Source organism: Lepidochelys kempii, chromosome 14 (genome assembly GCF_965140285.1).
Source record: "Lepidochelys kempii isolate rLepKem1 chromosome 14, rLepKem1.hap1, whole genome shotgun sequence".
In the NCBI taxonomy this organism is placed as follows: domain Eukaryota; kingdom Metazoa; phylum Chordata; order Testudines; family Cheloniidae; genus Lepidochelys; species Lepidochelys kempii.
This window is the reverse complement of record NC_136393.1, coordinates 47,313,650-47,335,559: the sequence shown is the minus strand read 5'-3', so window position 1 is coordinate 47,335,559 and position 21,910 is coordinate 47,313,650. Positions and strand designations below refer to the sequence as shown.

General features: G+C 50.4%; 1 protein-coding gene across 2 annotated transcripts; it reads right to left on the bottom strand.

Moving 5' to 3' along the window:
• Positions 1 to 261: 261 nt before the first annotated feature.
• On the bottom strand, positions 262 to 19,394 carry LOC140897580 (C-type lectin domain family 2 member D). Of its 2 annotated transcripts, XM_073310361.2 has the most exons (7): positions 19,304 to 19,394; positions 10,189 to 10,609; positions 9,803 to 9,872; positions 7,003 to 7,137; positions 4,687 to 4,874; positions 2,557 to 2,660; positions 262 to 1,604 (listed from the first exon to the last, which is right to left on the bottom strand). In XM_073310361.2, the coding sequence occupies exons 4-7, from the start codon at positions 7,049 to 7,051 to the stop codon at positions 1,445 to 1,447; spliced, it is 501 nt and encodes a 166-aa protein (XP_073166462.1). In that variant the 5' UTR covers positions 7,052 to 7,137; positions 9,803 to 9,872; positions 10,189 to 10,609; positions 19,304 to 19,394; the 3' UTR covers positions 262 to 1,444. The 2 variants fall into 2 exon arrangements, with proteins under 2 accessions (XP_073166462.1, XP_073166461.1); XM_073310360.2 differs by lacking the exon at positions 9,803 to 9,872.
• Between the last annotated feature and the right edge of the window lie 2,516 nt (positions 19,395 to 21,910).

Genomic DNA, 21,910 nt, shown 5'->3' with positions numbered 1-21,910 from the left:
AACAAAGGCAGTAGTAGCTGCAGTTAGTGAATTAAACTGATTATTTCTGTCACCATGTACTTCAGGATTTAGAACTAGTAGATCTTGTCCACGTTTGGCCAGCTAGGAGGGCAGGGCAGCACTTGGAGCTACAGAAGATCAGGGAGAATCAGCAACGAGGTCCTTGAAGGAAGCTATAGGACAGTGATACTCAGACCCTCGGGGGTTCAGGAGCCAAAGTAGGGATCAGCATTACCCAAAAGAGCCAGTCCTGTGAATTCATTTTCATTTACTATTTTATTTATATATATACACACACAATTCTCACAGCAAAATGACTGACCAAGTATTATTTTATCAACTACAATTGGTTAATAACATAGTAAAATCATCTGGATTGGTTAATAACTTAGCTTAGTTAATATTTAAATCACTGTGTTTTAATATCAAGAGCTTCAGGAGACACATTAAAGAGCAATACTACTGTAGGATGTTGATTCAGGAAAGGCTGAAGACAGGGGAGTGGCAGCAAGGTTTACCCGCTGATGTCGCCATGCCGGAGCCAGAGAGAGCTGAGGGTCAGGGGAACAGTGGTAGGGCCTATCTGCTGGCCTGCTAGAGATGAAAGGTAACAGAACAGGGGAAGTGCTGGATATATCTCAGGTGAGGATGAACTCCTGGAGGAGAGGCTGCTGGGAAGAGTGGGTTTGCACTCCAGCTGGGGTGGCTGACATGGCAGAAGGCCAGGAGAGGACCAAAGAAGAGCCTTGGTGTGGTGAAAGACATTGATGGCACAGATGTCATGGGATTTTAAGGACTATATGAACCAGGGGTGATAAATGGATTATGTTTTGGAACCTTGTTGTTGAGGAGTATTTGCACAAGGTTTTCATAATAAACTGATCCCAGGGATGGGATGGGTCTGATCGTGGTGGATACGCTATGACTTTAAAAATCAAAATTGGATTTTTTTTCAGATTTTTTTTATTTAAATTAGAACAAGCATATTTTTTTACACAAAAACCTGTGTTGAAGCCTAAACATGTCTCTTACAATAATTTAAGTTACTTATAAACTTAATCCTAAACAGGACACGTTTGCTGCCAAGTTTTAATGAAGGTCAAACCACTGAACTGCTGGAAATCATGAGCTAAGCACCTGCAAGTTTGCTGAAGTGCTAAACCAGCTTTTGAAGGACAGTCGCCTCTTCTGCGGGTGTAGAGAAAATATTTTCTTCTTTTCAGTTTATTCAACAAGTTCAGTTCAGTGAATGGTTCATTCAAAGTTAAGAAACCCACTGGGGAGTTGGAAAACTAGCTTTTCTGCTTTTTTTCCCCCCTCTTCCAATGAGTGAATAAAAACTAGGGAAGCCCTGGGGAGAGTCTGTAAGGAATAAAGACCCAGCCTCCTTCATCTTCAGGTAGTGGAAGGTGTCTCCCCAATAGAGCTTTTCCAAGCCGAATTCCTAAGAGTCTGAAAGTTTTAACTCCACAGCATATTTCTTCCACGTCGTATAGAGATCGGGTTTGCTGCAGATCCAGCGTCTCCATGTGCTGCACCGTGAGCTGCCGAACCAGTCCTCATCCATCAGAAAAGCACAGTCGCCCCCTCCTCTTATCGGAAACCTGCAACAGAGACACCAGGAGTGGGAGTCAGGGAGGGATGGGGCATTGCCCATCAGTCACAGACAGGGCTGCACCTACAGGCATCGGCCCCATTTCAGACTCCTCCCTGGCAGATGTAGGCAACAGGTAGTGGCTATTGCAGGGCAGGGAGAGGAGGAAGGGGGTGGGGCTGAAAGAAGAGAACTGGGGCTTCCAGAGAAGTCTTTATGCTGGTAGATATTTGCCCACTACTCAGCTTTGCCTGACTCTCTCACCTAGTTCCAACTTTCTCTTCAGTCCCATTCAGCCCAGAGGGGAGAGATTCCACAGGCCTCTCACATGGCAGCGAGCAGCAGCAGCTCTCTGCGGAGAAGAGTTTGATACGATCCTCCCCAGGCAGTTGTGGGACTGTCAGAGAGGCCGCGAGCCTGTTTCAAACCCCATGGGCTGTCAGGACAGACTGTTAGTACTGAAATGAGATTTCTCCCTACAACCTTCCCAAAGAGAGAAGCTCAAATTACCCCAACAGTGAAGGACCCTGTTCATCTCCACACACCACTCCTCAGAGCGGGATTAGGGAGTCTAACTTCCACCCGGACAGCCCAATGGGGAAGGGGGAGCTCTGGTTAGTGTCTCCGCCAGCAACCTCCCTTGTGCCCAGAACTGCGGTGCATTGTAAACTATGTGGGGCAGGGACCATCTTTCTGTTCCGTGATTGTACAGTGCCTAGCACAACAGGGCCCCGGTCTAGGGGTGCTACGTTACTACAAATTACAAACAATGACAACACTGCAGGGGGGACTCAAACGCTGCTGGAATATTGGTTTTAGTCCATGAAAACCAAATACTAATAAGAACCCAGACACATTCCCACACCCCCAAACAACCTTGGTTAAATATATTCATCTTTTGGCAGCATGCCAGGCACCCGTGACCTAACACAGAGACTGTTACTGGAGGGAAAGGGACTCACCGCTGGTCGAATTCGGTGCCGTTGGGCCATCTCCAGGGCTGGCCTGGCTCCCTCTGGAGGCCAATCCAACGGTCGAGGAAACCCTTATAGAGTAGCAGGAAATCCTGAAAAATAAAACAAGCCAGATGATGTTTAGACCCCTGGCTGTGGTGCTCGCCTGCCCCTGTGGCTCTGTGTGGCCCGCAGTCAGAAGTTCTGGTTGGGCCACCTGTAGTTTGCCAGCTGAGAGCCCAGCCCCGATGACACAGCCCAGCCCGTGCCACAGGGAGGTTGAGAACAAGTCACAGTTTAATGAGCCAGCTATGGGTCACAAAGACAGGACTGTGCAACAGCAACAGTCCTCCCCTCCCCCGGCCCCACTCTATGTTTGGAAGGGGTCAGAGCTGGCAAGGGAAGGGCCATCAGGAGGACAGCTGGCAGCTCCCTCCTCTGACAGCAGCTTCAGCCGGTGAACCGATCACTGGCTGAGAATCCCAGTTTGTTGGACGTCCCATCAGACTGGGACCTGCTCAGCTGGGAGCCTGGGGACACATGTAGGAGCTGGGGGGGTGTGTGTGCTCAGAGGCCATATTTACCCCCATCTATCTCCATCCCCACATCCATGTTTACATGGACAGACCTGCCCCTGCCCTTCTACAGTCTGGGCAACTTTGGCTTTGCTGGCACCTCTGCCCTCCTTGCAAGGCTCCTTCCCAGCAGCTTTGCACTTAACGCCCTCCCCCCCCCCGCCCACCCCAACGGGACAGGCAGGAACTGCTCTGAAGAAGGGAAGAGCTCACTCCCTGCACAGCCCAAGAGGGCTTCCCCTGGCACCCGTGGGGTCATTGGTGGTAGTGAGCGGGAGAGGCAGGTTCTTCTTTGAGTGCTTGCTCATGTCAATTCCAAGTAGGTGTGTGTGCACAGTTGTCAGAAGGTTTTTCCCCTAGGGGTACCCGTCGGGTCCGCTGTGGAGCCCCATGGAATTGTGCCCTCATGGCGGTGTGTATAGGTCCCTGCCAACTTCTTCAGCTCCTTCTTACCACCAGTGACAGTCATTGGAGCAGCTCTTCTCTTGCTATGGCAAGCAATCCCCTAGCGGCCTTTTTTTGTTGTACCTGTAAATAGCTGAAAACTTAGCTTTTTACATGGAAAGGACGAAGCCATTTTGAAAGTCGACACAGCTCTTCCTTGCAACTGCTGAGCAGATGAGGAGGCTCCCCGGTGCGGTCCCAAAGGATCTCGACCTGGATCACGGCCGGCGGCAGGGCGTGCTACCACCCAGCAAAGATATCTGCCTCACCATTAACAGCTCACGGGCTTGCTCGGCAGCGTTCCCGGCGAAGGTCCCCATTCACGACATCTGCAGGGCAGTGACGACGTGGTCGTCGATCCACACCTGCACTTCGCACTACGCCATTACTCAGCAGGCTAGAGACAACGCAGCGTTCGGCAGGGCAGAGCTGCCGTCTGCGACTCGGTGAACTCCGACCCCTCCTCTTAGGAGATGCTTGGGAGTCGCCGACTTGGAGTCGACATGAGCAAGCACTCGAAGAAGAAAAAACGGTCACCTACCTTTCGTAACTGTTGTTCTTCGAGATGTTGCTCACGTTCATTCCAAGACCCACCCACCTACCCCTCTGTCGGAGTATCCGGCAAGAAGGAACTGAGGAGGCGGTGGGTCGGAAGGGACCTTTATACACTGCCATGAAGGCGCAACTCCAGGGGGCTCGACCCGACGGGTACCGCGAGGGGAAAAACCTTCCGACGATTGTGCACACAGCACGCACGCTACTTGGAATTGACATGAGCAACACATCTGGAAGATCAACAGTTACAAAGGGTAGGGAACTGTTTTTTCTCAACAGGCAGCCCGCTGGCCAGGAGCTGACCAGGCCAGCCCAGCACTACAGAGGGGGATCCTCCCATCTGGGGCTCTGGGAAAGAGGAGGGGGCTTGGGTGTGAGCAATCCCGTGATCCCTGACTGCAAACCCAGCTCTAGCCAGGGCTGGGATTCCGCTGCCAGAAATACTCTCAGGTTTCCTAGCGTGAGAGGCAACGGGTCAATTTCTGGACCTCTGGGGCTGAGCCCAGCCCGATTCCAGCCCTGCCAAGCCCAGTCTGTTGGGATAAAGCATCTGCTGCTCTCTCACCTTTTCCTGCTCACTGTCGATCCCAGCCAGGGAGGCGTTGAGTGCAGAGCAATGGCTCCGGCTGTAGGTCCAGTTCCCTTCAGTCTCGGAGAAATAATAGCATTTCCCTCGGTACCCGATCCAGCCATCCGGGCAGCAGGGCACCGCAGGGGGGCCTGGAGCAGCCAGAGGTGGTTTGGATTTTTCCACTGAAAGTGAGATAAGTAACACAGGGTCAGAGACTGTGTTCCCCTCAGCCTGATTCTGTATCTGAGTGAATGAGGGAAGAGAATCCCTTCAGATCCAAGCTTAAATCCCTGGTAGCCGTACCAAGGGAGGAACGAGACTATCTGGAACAAGAAATGGACGACCGCCTCCCCCCACATCTTCTTTAGTGGTTCAGTTTCTGGGGGTCACAATCATTGAAAGTGCAGCTGGCAAGCAACCCAGAGCAGAGTACAGTAACACTGGAGTCACCATGAAGGCATGGAGCAGGCAGGGAGGGGTAGGGTGACCATATTTCCCTATACTCAATACAGAACACCTGGTAAAATGACTCGTATTCAAGCGAGTTCAATGGCAATCCATCAGAACTATGCAGTACAATCATTTAAATTAACGTCAAGTTGACTGAGCCCCTGTTAAAAAGAAATACGGTGTAGTTGGATTATTTTTCTTTACCTTCTTATCTTTAAGACTTTAGGGTTCACATGGGGGAGGGGTGACACACAGGCTGGAAATCGCTCCCCCACCCCACACACACTCTAGAGCTTAGCTGATGGGGGAGCGGCTTCCCCATGCCAGCGCTGTGCGGGGCTTTGGCACATGTAGGGCTCGGCCCCTCCTGGCCAGCACCCTGGGCCAGAGGGTCCTGGGCTTTCCCGGGCTGCCGGCCCAGCCAGAGGCAGTGGGGGAAGGAAGGAGCCTGCCGGCCAGGCTGTTGGTGAACTGAGCGCTCCAACCAGGGGCTGGTTTTCTGCACAGCGCTGGGAGAGGGACGGGCCTTGCCGGGGGAGGGGGATATGGGGGAGCAGCAGGGCTAGGGGAGGGTGAAGGGGCAAAGCAGGAAGAGGGGGAGCATGTAAAGGGCCGATGGGTGGGCAGCAGAGGTGACATGTAACTCAACTGGATACCGCACTCATCAGCCACCGCAGCTCGCAGCCAGCGCCAGCTGGCTGGAAACTGGACGGCGGGGGGGGGGGGGGGGGGGGGGCGGGGGGAGAGAGAAGCAAGGCCCTGCTGGCCAAGAGCCAGCATGCAGCAGGGGCTGTGCTGATGGACCAGCCTCGTGCTGTGCATCTTCACCCCACCACCTCTCTCATCATTGGCCACTCCCCCGCACCCCCCCACTCACCACTGGTGGGCGGGCGGCTGGCAAGTAGGGATCTGGCCAGCAGAAAGACCTGCCAGTACTGATGGGAAGGAGACAGAAAATATGGGACATTTTGCCCATTTTTAAGAAAAAGTCAGGACACCTGCAGGAGGGCTTAAATACGGGACTGTCCCTTTAAACACGGGACGTCTGGTCACCCTAGGTAGGGGGAAGGTTACCTGTGGGTCGGCACAGACCAATATTGACACCTGCGTTCAACACAATTACATGGGATGCTGGGTCTGCTAACTGCTAATTTAGTCCTAAGTGGCGCAGAGGATCCGGTCCTAGAGGTGAATATAGCTGAACTGCTCGGCAATAGCACCCAGAACTGTATAAACAGCAGCCCTCAAATGGCACCGACTGGGCCAGTAAGTGTCTCTGGGGGACCTTCACGGCCGATTTCCTTCATTTGTGGGTTGAACCTCTCAGCCTCCAGGGCAGTTTTGATACTGAATGATAAGGCCTGAGTCAGCGACCCAGGAGCACCCACCGGCCCTGAAGAGGGGGATGCAGAAAGGCCAGCCCGATAACGGCAGAGCGGCATGCTGCACACGGGATGTGCTGCTTAGCGACGGTGAGATGGCAGGTATAAAAGTCAACCATAAGGTCTGTCAATCATGTGCCCTTTTAGCGCTGCTGATCTTCCTGTTCCACGTGCACTTTATCCTGGACATGCAATGTACGTATGGGGAAGTGGGAAGCTCTGAGGTGTAGGAAGATTTAGCACCTTGAAAACGCCCCCACTTGATATCTCTGGGCATCGGTTTCCCCATCCAAAAAACAGAGATAGCAAGCTCTCTGTGCCTCACAGAAGTCCAGATACTAAGGTGATGGGGGCTGCAAAAGCCTTTAGACAAACTCCTTTCTCACCTGACTGCCGAAGCCAAAGGGGACAGGGAGGAGAGATTATGTGGCTGCAACAGCTCCAGGGGGAGCAGAGACTGTCTGGGACACGCACTTACCTCTTAAAAGTTCTGCTATAGTGGCGATAGCGATGATGCTGATCAACATAAAAACTATAACTGCAGCTAGGATGACAGCTGGGACTAGGACTTGATGGGAAGCCCATTTCCTGAGTGTGTGGTTAGAGCCAGGGCCTGAAAGAGACAAAGCCATGAGTGCTTCTGGGGAACAGACTCATTAACAGTACCAGGGTCTGAACTGCTGGGGAGCAAATCTCTGTTGTGATTCCCAGGGTGCTGCCCTTCCCCCTCTGGGGACAGACATTAACTACAGCCCCCAGTCAGAGGGCTCAACACAATGATAAACTCGCCCCGTCCCAAATGACCCCACACTTGCCCGACCAGCATGTGGTTAAATGGCTCCTACCAGAACGAGAGGATGGCCTAATACTTATTTAATCTCTCCCATTGCTCTTCCCACAGACTCTCACAGAGCTGCTACCCAGACTGGCTCTTGGCTTACAGTTGCCCAGAGAGGTGAGGGAGGGGAACATGTCTCACGCTCACCTTTACTCTGCCCCATGCTCAGACTTTGCCCTCTACCTGAAGGAATCAGCCTTTCCCCACCACACCCAGCTACTGAACCTGCCAACTCCAGCTGCACCCACCCCCACCCCACAGCCTGAGACTGGACACTCAACTCCTTCCCCACCCCTTAAGGGAAGCTCATGCAAAGTCTAGCTGGTGTCAGTGGTGTATGATTGAAATGTGACCATTGATATCACTGATATTGCCACTGTTAGATAATTGCAGCAAACCTTGTACAACATATGTCATGTCAGGTGTCAATGGAAAAGTTATGACTTGCTGAGTATGATTACCCTGTGCATTAACATATACCATCTTTGTATCTAAAGTTATGAATATTGACTTATGTACAAATATTTCAAATGGGTTTGCTCCTGGAGAAACACCTACAAGGTAGTTGATTTACATCCAGTCTGGTCAACACATTGTGAATAAGCTATTCAAGTTGGTGGCCCATTAAAGAAAACTTAACTTTTCCATTGCGTCATAGAAGCAGCTTGTCTCCCACCGGTGAGCCTTCCTGGGGACATTTTAGACAGAATTTGGGCAATGGCTGCTCCTGTGAGTCAGCAGAGCATGCATGAGCATGTGACTTGCTCATGTGACCCTGGACTCCATCCTGTGCCTGTACTTTTCCACAAACTGTGCTGGGGGCTTTGTTTTGGGACAGTGAAATTCCATCCACATGGGAGAAGATATAAAAGACCTTGGAAATATCTCCATTTTGTCTTCATTTCCTGCTTCATTTCTCTGGTCTGGATTTCTAACAAGGAAACTCTAAACATGGACTGATGACACCCAACCTGTTTAGGTAATTTCCAGAGAGACTTTTGCAAACTTGCAGTTCCTTTCATCACTGCTACAAACCTGATCCAAGAACTTTGAAATAAGCGTATGCATTCGATTTCGTTAACCACTTTATCTCTCTCCTTCTTTTCTCTTATAAATAAAACCTTTAGATATTAGATACTAAAGGATTGGCAACAGCGTGATTATTGGGTAAGATCTGAGCTATATATTGACTTGGGTATGTGAATGACCTTCTGAGATCAGAAGAACCCTTTGTTTGATGAAATTGGTTTTAAATAACCACGCATCATTACGTTTGGTGTTTTGGGTGGTAATATAAGAACTGGAATGACTAAAAAACTGCTTTTCTGACTTCTTGTTAGCCAGTGTGGTGAGACATTGATATATCTAATGGTAGACTAACCACCAGTCTGGGGTGTGTCTGCCCTATTTCTCAGCAGTTTGTCCTGAATTTGGTATTCTCGGTTGTGACCCACTGAAGCACGGTGACACCCCTCCCTTAAGGGAAGCTCATGCAAAGTCTATGCACTGTCAATGCTGTCTGAAGGCACCCTCAGCACAGACTGCAGCCACTGAGTCTGAGAAACAAGGGATTCGGTTTTTCTGTTTGCCGCTACAATATAACCAGGTTCACACAATTCACCAAAAATGCTACCGGGAACCCCTGGGATGAGCAGTGCTGGGGAAGACCCACTGGATTTTCTAAGGCTCCTTCTCCAGCTTTCTCGAATTCAGAGGTCCCCAAAGAATGGGGCAGGCCCCAGAGAGTGCAGAGGAACATTCGGGGTGGCACAGTGGGGGCTCAGGCCTCCCAGCCCTGCTCTGCTGCTGCCCCTGCCCCCAGCCTCGGCCTCTCACCTGGCCCCACCCCCAGCTGCAGCCCTGGCTATGGCTCTGCTCCCGGCCCCGGTCCCAACCCCACCCCAACCCTCAACCGCTGGCTGCAGCTCCACTCCCGACCGCTCCCCCAGCTCTGCCCCCAGCTTCGGGCCCCAACCGTGTGCTGAGCGTCTGAAGCAACCCCCAGACTCCCCACACTAAGGACTGATTTCTCTGGGCCCTGCTCCAGGGTTTAAACAACAGGGCACCCCATCTCCTCTGGGACTCTCAGGAATTCCCAATTCTCCTTTTCTTCAAGAGGCGAGTTTCCTTTGAAATCTTTGTTTATCTTACATTCCCAGTTTGTCCTGATGGTAGTAACCATGAAACACCTGGACAGAGACCTCGGGACAAGGAATCCAGGCAGCTGTCATGGGAGAGGAGACCTCTGAGTGCTAGGCATGCTGGGAGGTTCAGCTTCCTCCTACACAGCCACCTTTGCAGATCCCCTTCCCCGGAGCAGTCAGGGCCACCTTTCTGCAAGCACGCCCGCAGCACCAGCAGAGAAAGGTGAATGCACTGGCATGGCATACGCCCACAACATGAGTTATCTGCTGTCCCCAGACACCTGCTTGTTACTCACATAGATGCGGGGCCCTGGGTACATGCGCACAGCTGGGTCTGCCTATTGCTCTCCTGTTTCAAAGCCTGGCCTTTGGATAAAGAGAGAGAAATAGAAGGGAAGGGGGGAAATGAATGGACACCTGGGCCAGCATTTCAGACAGGTGAACATCTCTCCCGCTTCAAAATTGTCTCTGAATCCACTACCAGGCCTCTTGGGTCCACCCAGGAACACAAAATACCAGCAGCGGGGGCGAGCTGGGTCCCTGGGCCATAGGAGCCCCTTGGGGTGATCAGCTTTCTGCTGCTCATGCACACGGGAGGTCAGACAATTGCAGCTGCCACTGAAAATGCAGCCATCTCATTCTCCCTGCCCATCCAAGCCCCTTGCAGGGAGGCTCCAATTACCTCTCTCCACACCTCCACTGCAGTTAAAGAGCTCCTCGATCTCTCCTCTCTCTTGGAGTCCCTGTGGTGCATGCTGGACTCCGAGCAGCTCAGTCTCACTGGCTGCAGCTCTCTGCGATTCAGGATCCATATACATTCAGTCACGCACCAGTTTAGTTTAAAGGCACGATGCTCAGCCAGTGAAAGCATGTGTGTGTTCCCATTTTAACCAGACTGATTACTATTTAGCTCCAAGTCCTCTAGGAAGAGGTTTAAGCTAAACTGAAACAAGAGTGTCCACACACATGCTTGCACCAGTTCAACTGAAACGGTTCAAGTGTGGGTACACGTGGCAAAAGCAAAGTCAGTTCCGAACAGCAGCAAATTCTCAGCTCTGCCTCCACCTTCTTTGGTAGTTTTTCTGGACGAGTGGGAATCCATGCTGTAAAAGATTCATAGACTCTGAGACCAGAAGGGACCATTATGATTTGTACAACACAGTCCATAGAACATCCACAAATAATTTGTAGGGCGGATCTTTTAGAAAAACATCCACTCTTGTTTTTAAAATTGTCATTGGGTGCTATGATAATCAAATCCCATCCCCTCAGCCCAAAGTGCTAGAGAGATTAGTCAGACCTGTAGCTACACCCACCACTGATATACAGCCACCTCTGGGTGGGGCTGAGGGGAAGGCAGGAGCCCCTTCTGCAGGTGTGTGAGAGTGGGAAATGGCAGAAGGTGAGAGCCCCTGACACTCCCAGAGGCCAGGTAATGAGGGACAGTGTAAAAGCCAGAATATGTTGGAATAGCCCTGGGACGGCATTTTAATATATAATTATTGTAAAAAAAGAGTAGATACTATTACAGACAGTTAGGAACAATATTTTGGTAATAAGAACAGACTAATAACACACTTATTAAAGTGCTCGGGCCCAGAACCTTGTTTTACCACCACAAAGGACCCGGAAGAGTCAGTTCTGAAGTGGCTTGGGCACAAAATGTACAAATATAGCACATTACTTCCAGGACAATATTTTAGCAATGAAAACTAATTAGTACCACACTGTCATTAACCTGTTCTGGCCCAAACCCTTTCTATGATTCTATGATAACAACAAGAACATGGAACAGATGGTTTCAAAGTGATCCAGGGGAACCAAGTTACACAGCCAGTGCATGACCTCAAGGACAATATTTTAACAGTGAGAATCGAGCAGTAGCAGACTGTCATTAACTCTTTCCAGCGCCAAACCATTTTTTAACAGTAAGAAGTGCCAGGAACAGTTGTTTCTGAAGTGGTCCAGGGGTTGAAATTTAGAAATATAGCACATTATCTCAAGGACAATATTTTAGCAATGAAAACCAATTAGTAGCACGTGGTCATTAACCCATTTCAGCCCCGAAACATTTTTTTAACATAGATAAGGACCAGAAGCAGTCAGTTCTGCAGTGGCCCAGGGGTTGATATATATATATATATACCTTGAGGAAAATATTTTAGGAATGACAACTGATTAGTAGCACACTGTCATTAAGCCGTTCCAGAACAGAACCAATTTTTTAAAACCAATTAGGACCTGCAACACTCGATTCCAAAGTGTTACACTGGACCAAAAGGACACACATAATACAGCCAACTGAGAATAATGCTATAGTACACAAATCCTTTTCCAAAACCATCTTTAAATGCCCATTCCAGGCAATAAATACCTTTATGAGTAGATACAGCTGAAAAAAAAAAAACGAACCAACCTTTCATTACTCATTTAATTCATGTATTATTGATCCAAAATATCCAGAACAGCATATTCACAAAATGAAGGGAGAACAAAAAATAATGTGTAGGCCAATATAAACAGAGCCATGTTAAAGCAATGTACTAGACATCAAAACCCAGTCAAAATCAACTTTTAATACTGTACCACCTTCTGTGCAATAAAACGTTAGATATTAACTATTATTATTTGTGGGAGTCTAAACCTATTTCTGCTTTTGTGGTTGTAATTCTTGTTTTCATTGGTAGTAGCAGGAGTAGTCGTTTATACAGCATTTCCATACAGCGTAGATCTGGAATACTTCACTGGTAGAACCATTTCAAATATTTGGTTGTTTTGTTTTTCAATGTAACAATCTAAATTGTAGGCCTAATCAAAGGCGCTGACTTTTCCCAGGACTGGAGTCCTCCGTCAGAGTTGAGCTTCTAGTTCTGACGACTGTCAGCAGGTCAGACCGACAGCCCTATGGACTATGGTCCTTGACAGCCACACAGTAGCTAGGTGGTTCCTCAGTGATCCTCCATGCTTCTGTGCACGTTATAGTGGAATAGGGGAAGTCTATGGGATAAAGGTGTTCAGGAGAGCTGGCAGTTTCTCAATGAGTCAATATTAAAGGCACATCTGCAAACTACCCTAGGAAGAGGAGTGAGAGGCCAATATGGCTCTTTAATGACCTGAAAATTAACAAGGAATCCTACAAAAAGTGGAAACGTGGGGGGATTGCTAAGGAGAAGTACAAAAGAATAGCACAAGCATGTAGGGACAAAACCCAAAAGGCTAAGGCTAGATCTACAGTACCATTTATTGCGGTATAACCTATGTCCCATCAGCATAGAGCAGCTTCAGCTGACACACTGTAGAGTCATAGAATATCAGGGTTGGAAGGGACCTCAGGAGGTCATCTAGTCCAACCCCCCAACTGTAAGTCCAACTGTAGCACTTCTAGTGTAGACAAACTCATAGGCACAAAATTACTTACACCTGGCAAGGGACATAATGGGCAATAAATACATTAGGAGCAAGAGAAAGTCCTCACACTCATCAACAGGAATTTCAGAGCAGAGAACACGTGGTTTTGGGCAGAATAATGCATAACTTTAAACTGCCTCCATAACTAACATGCGTATTAAATTGTCCCATTGTTTGAGATTCTAGCCTGCAAAAGGGGGCAGATGTGAAGCGGAGCCAGGCAGAACCTTCAGAATAGCTGCCAGAATAAACCAGTATATCAAACCTAGAGCAGTCGCTGGAAGGTTTTCAGCATACATTTTATTTCAAATTGAATTTCATAATTGTTGGATTAGGACCAGGACTGCAACACCATGCGGCATGCAAAATGCCTTCACTATCCAAACATTATAAAATATTCACTGGACACAGAATATTCTTTAAATGGGGAAAGAGAGAGATGGAGAAGATTTGGAAACACAGCTAGCTGTCTCCTTAAGCAAAAAGGAGACTTAAATAAACACGGGAACTACAATCAATGTGAACAACACGAAACATTTATTACTAGAAAAAAAGCGTCCTTCAGCAAAGACACGTCATTCAGGCAGAAGCTCTGTCTGCAGCTCATCCTTTTGTGTAGATAATAGAGGGGTTTTCCAAACACTGAATGGTCAGTGCCAGAGCAGTACATTGAGCAGTGGTCCCCAAACTTTTCACATCATGCCCCCCGTTACCCCTGTCCACACACACACACCCTGAAGTTGGGGCTGGGAGCAGGGTCATGGCTTGGTTGGGGGGGACATGGGTAAGGGGGTGGTGAAGCTGGGGCCGCAGCTAGGAGCGCGTCTGGGGCCAGGAGAGGGGCCATGGCCGGGGGCCAAGGCTTGGGGTGGGGCTGGGAGCGGGGCTGGGATGGGGCTGGGATCGGAGTTGCAGCTGGGGGCTGAGGCTGGGGGCAGGGCTGGGGGCAGAGCAGGACTCCGTGGCACTCCCTCCCCGCCCTCCGTGGGTGCTGGCCCCAGCTCTGCCATGCCCCCCGGGGGAGGCACACCCTGCAGTTTGGCGACCATTGACTTAGAGAAACAGAAGCACCTTTCCTCATGCTCCAGAGTAATGTGGATGGAAATGAAGATGTTACGAGGGTTAATACATGCACACAGAAATATGCACATTATCTGTCTCCATACTTGCATGACTCCATGTCATTAGTAATTGGATACGGGGGGGGGGGGGAGTTTTCCCCTTCTTAATTTTGAAACTCCCCAGGAAATATGTTTCTCAGTATTTCTGACTTCACTATTAAAATCTCCTGCAGGCTGAAACCTGGCATAGACACACATAGCCCAGGAGTAAATTTTATTTTACATTAAGATGTTTAAAAGCTATATTATTAAAGTGGTTGGAGACATTAATTTGGATGCTTTAGGTGATTCCTCTGTTGACTAAAACAATGAAAAAGTTCACCACTCTTGGGGACCATGACATTTTGCAGGATCTTAACTCTCTGGGTGAGTTATGCCCTCTTGGTATGAAAATAATATCCAGCTGTTTGTGTCAGTAACGTGAATCCAGCACAAAGCAGCTCCTTTTCATAGAATCGTTTGCCAAGGATTGGGAGTAGGGGAACCATACCAATCAGAATCCGGCTTGTTCTGGCAATTTAGGTGAGATTCAGTTGGAGGATTATTTAATAACTCCATAGCCCACTTCTGAGTGTACGTACGCTGAACTAAACATTCTCCAAAATTCATCTTTGAACTCAATATAGTTTGTACATGTTTTTTGCTGGTAACAATGTCACTAAAGCCCAGACGTAATTTGGCAGGCTCCACTGTGCATAAAGTCTTGGATTCTTAACAGCCATTTAGCACAAATAGCCGTTTCACTGCTGTTAATGTACAGTTAGGCCCCTTTGTTTTCAGTTTAAACCGATTTTTACCGAAAAAATCTCAGCTTTTACAAAAAGTATTTTTTTTTTTTCGATTTTCACCCTACTTTTGTATAATTCAAATATATATAAAAAATAACTTCTTTTATTAGGAAAATACAATCCATGCATGAGATATGTGTATTACAATAGTACATTAGTCTGTGTGTATATGCAAAGCTGCCCACTGAAGTAAGCCTACGTATTAGTCTACAAGATACACACAATAGAAAAACAGGCACGCATGCAAGCTCTGAAGTTTGTGCGCATCTGAACATATGAATCTCACGCCTACCACGTACACGTTTCAAGCTGTTGGCAGATAACAGTTTAAAGATCTGACACACTAAAATGGGAAGAAAATGAAAATCTGCATCCGAATACAGTTCAGAACACAAGGAAGTATTCAAAAGTTTTTAAAAAACAAAAACAGGAGAAAAGGATGAAGTTGAGTGTAAGCACCAATTATTAAATGTAAATATTTATGGGCTAATAGTTCTAAGTCTACATCAGTAAACTGTTTGTTCAAATGAAAAATTTTACATGCAGATTAGAGATAAATTGTTTTAAACTCAGAGGTGGTAATGTTCTGAGTTCTCTTTTAGTTCTGCAGCAAACTACATTGAATTCCATTCATCAAAGCATTAATTTGCTGAATATTTTTCCCCTGTCCTTCCGTCCACCAAAATAAACCCCAATATTTATCCCAAAAAATTATTAATAGATTTTTCCACTAATTTTCAGTCCTATTTTTGTTGTTGTAGTAATAGACACCGATACATTCCTGGGACAAAATGAAATAATATAAAAAATGAAAAAGAAGGGCCCTATGTATAGTTAAGAATATTATGCCCTGAACGAGGATCACAGGCCTGTTTCAGCAGCCTTTTCTCAGGCAAAAGGCCTGATGATTTCAATCCCTGGGTCAGATTCTGCTTGCAGCTGCAGCAGGTGTAAGCATTGCGGATGGAGTTACTCCGGATTTCCATCAGTGTACCTGGCAGCACAAAGACTGAACTCAGGATGTGGTTAGCCTGAGGCCGGAAGAAGAGCCCAATCATCAGAGGGGGCCAGATTCTGATTTTAGTCACATTGATGTAAACCTGGAGTAGGTGTATGGACACCAGTGAATGAGATCAGAATCAGGTTGAAAAATCTATAATGGCGCCAGCTCGGACGTATCAGGTCTGCAGGAGAATGAGATGACATGCGACTGCTTATGCATTTGTTGTTGCTATTGTTGTCAGTACATGTAGCTGAATGTGGATGTGTTTGTGTGTGGAAGTAACTATCCCTTACTGTATGCACATAGCTCCAAAAATGACCACGCACACACACAGATGCAACTACACAGCTTCAGTTAAGGATGTTTCTGTTTCCACTAATAACGGTTGCAGCTGGGTTTCAATCGTTACCATTTAAAACCAAATCATAGAATATCAGGGTTGGAAGGTGTCACGGAGTGTGGGGGAGTCCAGGCCCTGCACCCCTCTTCCTGGGATTCACTGAGACTCTCAGCCAGCCAGTAAAACAGAAGGTTTATTGGACACCAGGAACACAGTCTAAAACAGAGCTTGTGGGTTCAACCAGGACCCCTCAGTCACGTCCTTCTGGGGGAGCAGGGAGCTTAGACCCCAGCCCTGGGGTTCCCTGCGTTCCTCTACCCAGCACCAAACTGAAACTAACCCACCCCCCTACCCCTCAGCAGGCTCTCTCCTGCAGCCTCTGTCCACATTCCCGGGCAGAGGTGTTATCTCCCCCTCCCGGCTCAGATTACAGGCTCTCAGGTCTCCCATCCCCAGGGCACATTCCCAGGTCATCACTCCCCCCTCCCTGCTGCATCACAGAAGGGACCTCAGGAGGTCATCTAGTCCAACCCCCTGCTCAAAGCAGGACCAACCCCAACTAAATCATCCCAGCCAGGGCTCTGTCAAGCCTGACCTTAAAAACTTCTAAGGAAGGAGATTCCACCACCTCCCTAGGTAATGCATTCCAGTGTTTCACCACCCTCCTAGTGAAATAATTTTTCCTAAACCTCCCCCACTGCAACATGTTGCAATCGTGTTGACATTTCACATGTTTTGTCCATCAGCACAACAAGCATTTAAATCAGCTGGGATTGTTGCAAAGCTTCCCTTATCCCTGTGCTACCATTTAGATTTGTTGTGTTAACTACTTTTCTAGCAGATAAAACATGTTCATTTTGAAAAAAATATTGTTTTGCAAATAGTCCGCCAAGTGGACTGTATTCAAGACTTATGATTCAGAAAGTCCTCTAATACCAAAGGTATTTGATCATATTTGAAAAATAGCTGCCGAGTATACAGGGTAGCTGTTTTTCATATTCTCTGTATTTTGTAGCACTGGTCAGAGATAAGCAACAAAGCATTAAGGGGTGAAGTTCAGCCAGGTGAGTGTGTGTTTGGGGTGGGGGGAAATTCAAAACCCTCTGCACCATTTACATGCACCCCATAGTGGGGCTGGGGCTGGGGCTGCTCAGGGAAATGAGGCAGTATAAAAGGCTGCAGTGGGAGTACGGGTTCATGATTTACACAATCCATTTTGGTCACCCGTGCCACTTCAGACCCGTGTGTTGAGAGTCCTTTTTGGCATTAAAACATGGTAGTTGGCCAGAACAGGTTAATACGAGTATGCTACCACTTGCTTCTCATTGCTAAACTGTTGTCCTGAAGGTAACACGCTGTAGGTGTAAATATCATCCCCGGGATCTCTTCGGTTCTGGATCCGGTGTTTTAAAAAAAAAAGTTCTGGGCCAGAATGGGTTAATGACAGTGTGCTAGTAATGGGTTCTGGTTGCTAAAATGTTGTCCTCAAGGTAACGTGCCATATGTATAAATTTCGTTCCCTGGGCCACTGTGTTTCTGGTTTTACGCCGTCCCAGGAAATGCTGGTATTGGAGATGGAGACATAGACACACTATAGCTAGCCACCGCTCAACGCTGGCAAGATGCTCCCCCCCCAAGAAGCAGGAAACTGCCGTCCCAACCCCACTGGTGCTGAGCCCCAGGCCCTGCCCTGACAGTGACTGAGAGGCAGACCCCATAAGGGGGCGGGAAAGGCTCTGCCCTCCCAGTGACCGCGGAGGTGGGCAGTGACAGAAGGAAGCCCTGCAGGAGGCAACAAGCTTTGGGGGTGCTGCCCTCACAGTGCCTGGGGGCAGCAGAGTGGGGGCTCGCATGTGCCACCTGACTGCAGTTCCCCACCCCTCTCTGCGTCTTCTGCAGCTCCCGGGAGAGGAGTTAGGGGATCCTGTCTGGGCCCAGGCTCCCCCCACCCTAAGCAGCAGCAGTGTGTCTTACTGGGGGTGCATGATCAGCAGCCTCCTGGGCTAAGAGCAGCAGCGAGAGACCTGAAACCGCCCTGAGCATAAATTTGATTTGTCTAATTCCTTCCGACAGCTGCCCAACACTTCAGAGATCCCATCTCTGGTCTCTTCCTCCCCAAATTCCTCTGTCATTTTATCACCCAGTTGGCATCCAGCTCGCGGGGTTTGTGCCCAGCTGCTGCTTCCCCCCCACAACTGGCTCCTTCCTTTCAACCCCCTCACATCCAACCCCACCATCTTCCCCTCTACACCCAGCCCCGTCCATTGATCTATCCACCTGCCTTAGGGTTTTATCTGGCTGACGGACACCAATATCTAGGCGCTTCCTACATAAAATCAATTGCAATAGCCAAGTCACCAGTGGACTCTCTGGCTCTTCTCCCTTTATGGGGTCAGATCTCTGCTTGGGGGGATCGGGTCGTGTGTCCCCCCCCCCCCCAGCATGCTCGGGCCCCCCTGCTGCTGCCAGCTGGAGTACTTAATGGCCCCCGCAATCAGGCGCCCAGCCAGGGTCCAGCCCCGCATCCCTGAGCGCCTTCTGCATTGGGGCCAGCCCTGCGGGTACTTTCCAGTTCCTCACTCCCAGCCCTCTTGATTGATCACTTCTGCCGGCCGGAGGGGCCGTTTACACCAGCTTCCCCGGCAATCACTTGATGCCTGAGTGTGCTCTGACTGGCTGCAGCCAAGCAGGAGTCAAGATTAGCTCTTGCGTTTCTCCTCCCCGCCCCCCCCCCCCACCAAAGTCAACAAAGTGACGTGTCCTTTCCCTTTTCTGCACCCCAGGCCCCCCAGCCATGCCCCCCCCACGCAATCTAAACTCAGTACAGGAGGGGGGCTCTGCCCTGGCAGGGACTGTGGGGCAAGGAGGGGGAGAGACCCAGCAGAGGGGCAGGAAGGGGGGGGGAGGCTCTGCCTTGGCAGGAACTGGGGGAGACCCACCGAGGGGGCAGAGGCTGGGGGACAGTGGGAAGGGGTGGCCCCCACAGGGAGGGGGGTCTCTGCCCTGGCAGTGCGGGGGGGGGGAGCGCAGAGAGAAGGGAGAGCCCGGGGAGGGGGGGACAGCCCTGCAGGGGGTTGGTGGGGAAGAATTGGGGGCACCCTGCCCCAGTGCCACCATAAGCAGCAGTGGAAACTTACCAGCCTCGGTGGGTCCCTGTGGGCAGAGCCAAGTCCCAGGAAGCTGCAGAAACAACTCCGGAAACAAACAAGATCTGCGCTGAGGAGCTCTGACCGCAGCTGCTGAAAACCACTGTAGCAAACCGGTAGAGTAGCAAGTGAACCTCCTTCCAGCGTCGCCCTCTCGGCACGAATATCCCCGTCCCCTTCCTGCTCCCCGTGGCCCTGGGCTGAAATCCCCAGGCCCAGACCAGCAAGGGAGATCACAGGGTTTGCTGGGGCTGCAGCATCGTTGTCAGCGCCAGCCAGCCAGCTTACATCTCACGAGGCCTTCATCTCCGCCCTTCCCCGCAGCTCAAAGGAGAGAAACTGAAACAAGAAACGAAAAACTCAACCCTCAGCCCCAAAACACTGACAACAAGTTTGTGGAAGAGTTTCCAGGCAATGGGGCCTGATAACCTGAGCCTTGATCTCAGCTGGGGCAGGGACTGTCTCTTGTTGTGTGTCTGTGTGCAGCGCCTGGCACAAGGGGGCCTTGATCTCAGCTGGGGCAGGGACTGTCTCTTGTTGTGTGTCTGTGCAGCGCCTGGCACAAGGGGGCCTGATCTCAGCTGGGGCAGGGACTGTCTCTTGTTGTGTGTCTGTGCAGCGCCTGGCACAAGGGGGCCTGATCTCAGCTGGGGCAGGGACTGTCTCTCCCTATGTGTCTGTGCAGCGCCCGGCACAAATGAGCCCCTGATCTCAGCTGGGGCAGGGACTGTCTCTCCCTGTGTGTCTGGGCAGCACCGGGCACAACAGGCCCCTCATCTTGACTGCAGGGAAGGGTGTGGCTCTGTGCTGTCGGCCATAATAGGAAAGAGGAGGGGATCTTGGTTGGTGGCGGCAGGGAGGGAGGTCTAGGTGCTATTGTAATATGAATAAGAAATAATTTATGGGTAACTCCCCCAGTGCGGCTCCCTCAGGGCAATGAAAGCATTACATTTCAGAGGGTGCTTTTGGGGCATATTTCCCGTTTAACCCTTGCCATGCTGCTACATTGGGAGAGACAACTGGGTCTTGTAGATAAAATTCTGTCAGTCGCCAGCATTGCCACCTCCCAACCTCTTGTGCCAGCCACCATGGGGCCGTTTCTTGTCACTGAGCAAATCTCAGCACTTTTGTTCACCTCCCCTTTCTTACTCTAGAGTTCATTTCTAATGTGGTTTGGTCGGTTGGTTTTATATGCATCCGTCACAGTCTCTTTAGCACATTAATAAGCCTGATATTTCCCCAGCCTTTTTATTTAAACTGCTCCTTAGGGAGCATCCCTTCTGGGAGAGTCATGCACCCACCTGGGGGGGTGGGGAAGAAGATCCTACACACACACACACAGAGCCCTCCTAGGAGCAAGCATGAGGAGGATGTCATGGGAAGGGTCTGGGGGGCTCGAACCAGCCCTCCCGTCGGGGCTTGAACCAGCGCCGCTCCCCGCCCGCGGCAAACCAGCCTCCACCGTGGAGCAGCCAGCGGCACCCTCCGCCCTCTCCCAACGCTCAGCCCGGGTGGCCCTGGCCCACTGCAGCCACATCTCACCCCACGCCGCAGCCTACAGGGCCCCAAGGCCTCCGCCGACCCGCACCCGGCTCCCGGGATGGTGTCCCCAGAGGGTTCACGCAAACCCCGCCTCCCGCCAAGCCGCCCACACCCTCACGCCCTCCCACACACCAACCTCCTACCCCAGCCCAGAGCCCGCTCCTGCACCCCAAACCCCTCATCACCAGCCCCACCCCAGAGCCCATACCCCCAGTCGGAGCCCTCACCGCCCCCCCCCCATGTCCATCACTAAGTCCACTAAGTCCGGCAGGAGCCAGGGCAGCTGTTACGCTTATAAAAAGCACACAGGACCTTTTTCAGGGGTAAGGCAATACGCCGTGTTTATTGAGAATACAATAGTAAGGCAGCTAGCATATGCTGACATAAACACACACACTTAGACACACCCCCATTGTCCCCCTGCCAGTCGATGTTATAGTTACCAGTTACCAGTCCAGGGTCCGGAGCAATCTAATGGCCAGCTAGATTGATCATGGGTAGGGAAGAGCCAGGTTCTGTCGGTCACATTGTGGGATGCTGGCGGAAGCCAGTTCTGTGGACAAAACAATCAGCAGCATTTGTGGATGTTTGTGGACAATAAAGGGAGGGGAAAAGACAAAAGTCTCTTGCAGCCCTGACTCCTGCACCCCCCCACGTACCCCCAGCCCCCACACACCCCCTGCCCTGCCCTGATTCCTGCACCCCTGCCCTGAGCACCAAACGGGAGCTCCTGCACCCCCACCCCATCCCCACCTGCACCCCTCACACCAAACAGAAGCTGCCCCGGGTAAGCACTCCACACCCCAATCGCCTGCCCCAGCCCTGAGCCCCCTCCTGCACCCTAACTCCTGGCCTGACCCTGCACCCCAACCTGCTCCTGTACCCTAACTCCCTCCCAGACCCTGCACCCTCAGCCCTGAGCCCCCTCCCACACCCTAACTCCTGGCCAGACCCCACACCCCAACCCCCAGCCTGCTTCTGTACCCTAACTTCCTCCCAGACCCTGCACCCCCAGCCCTGAGCCCCCCCCACACACCCTAACTCCTGGCCAGACCC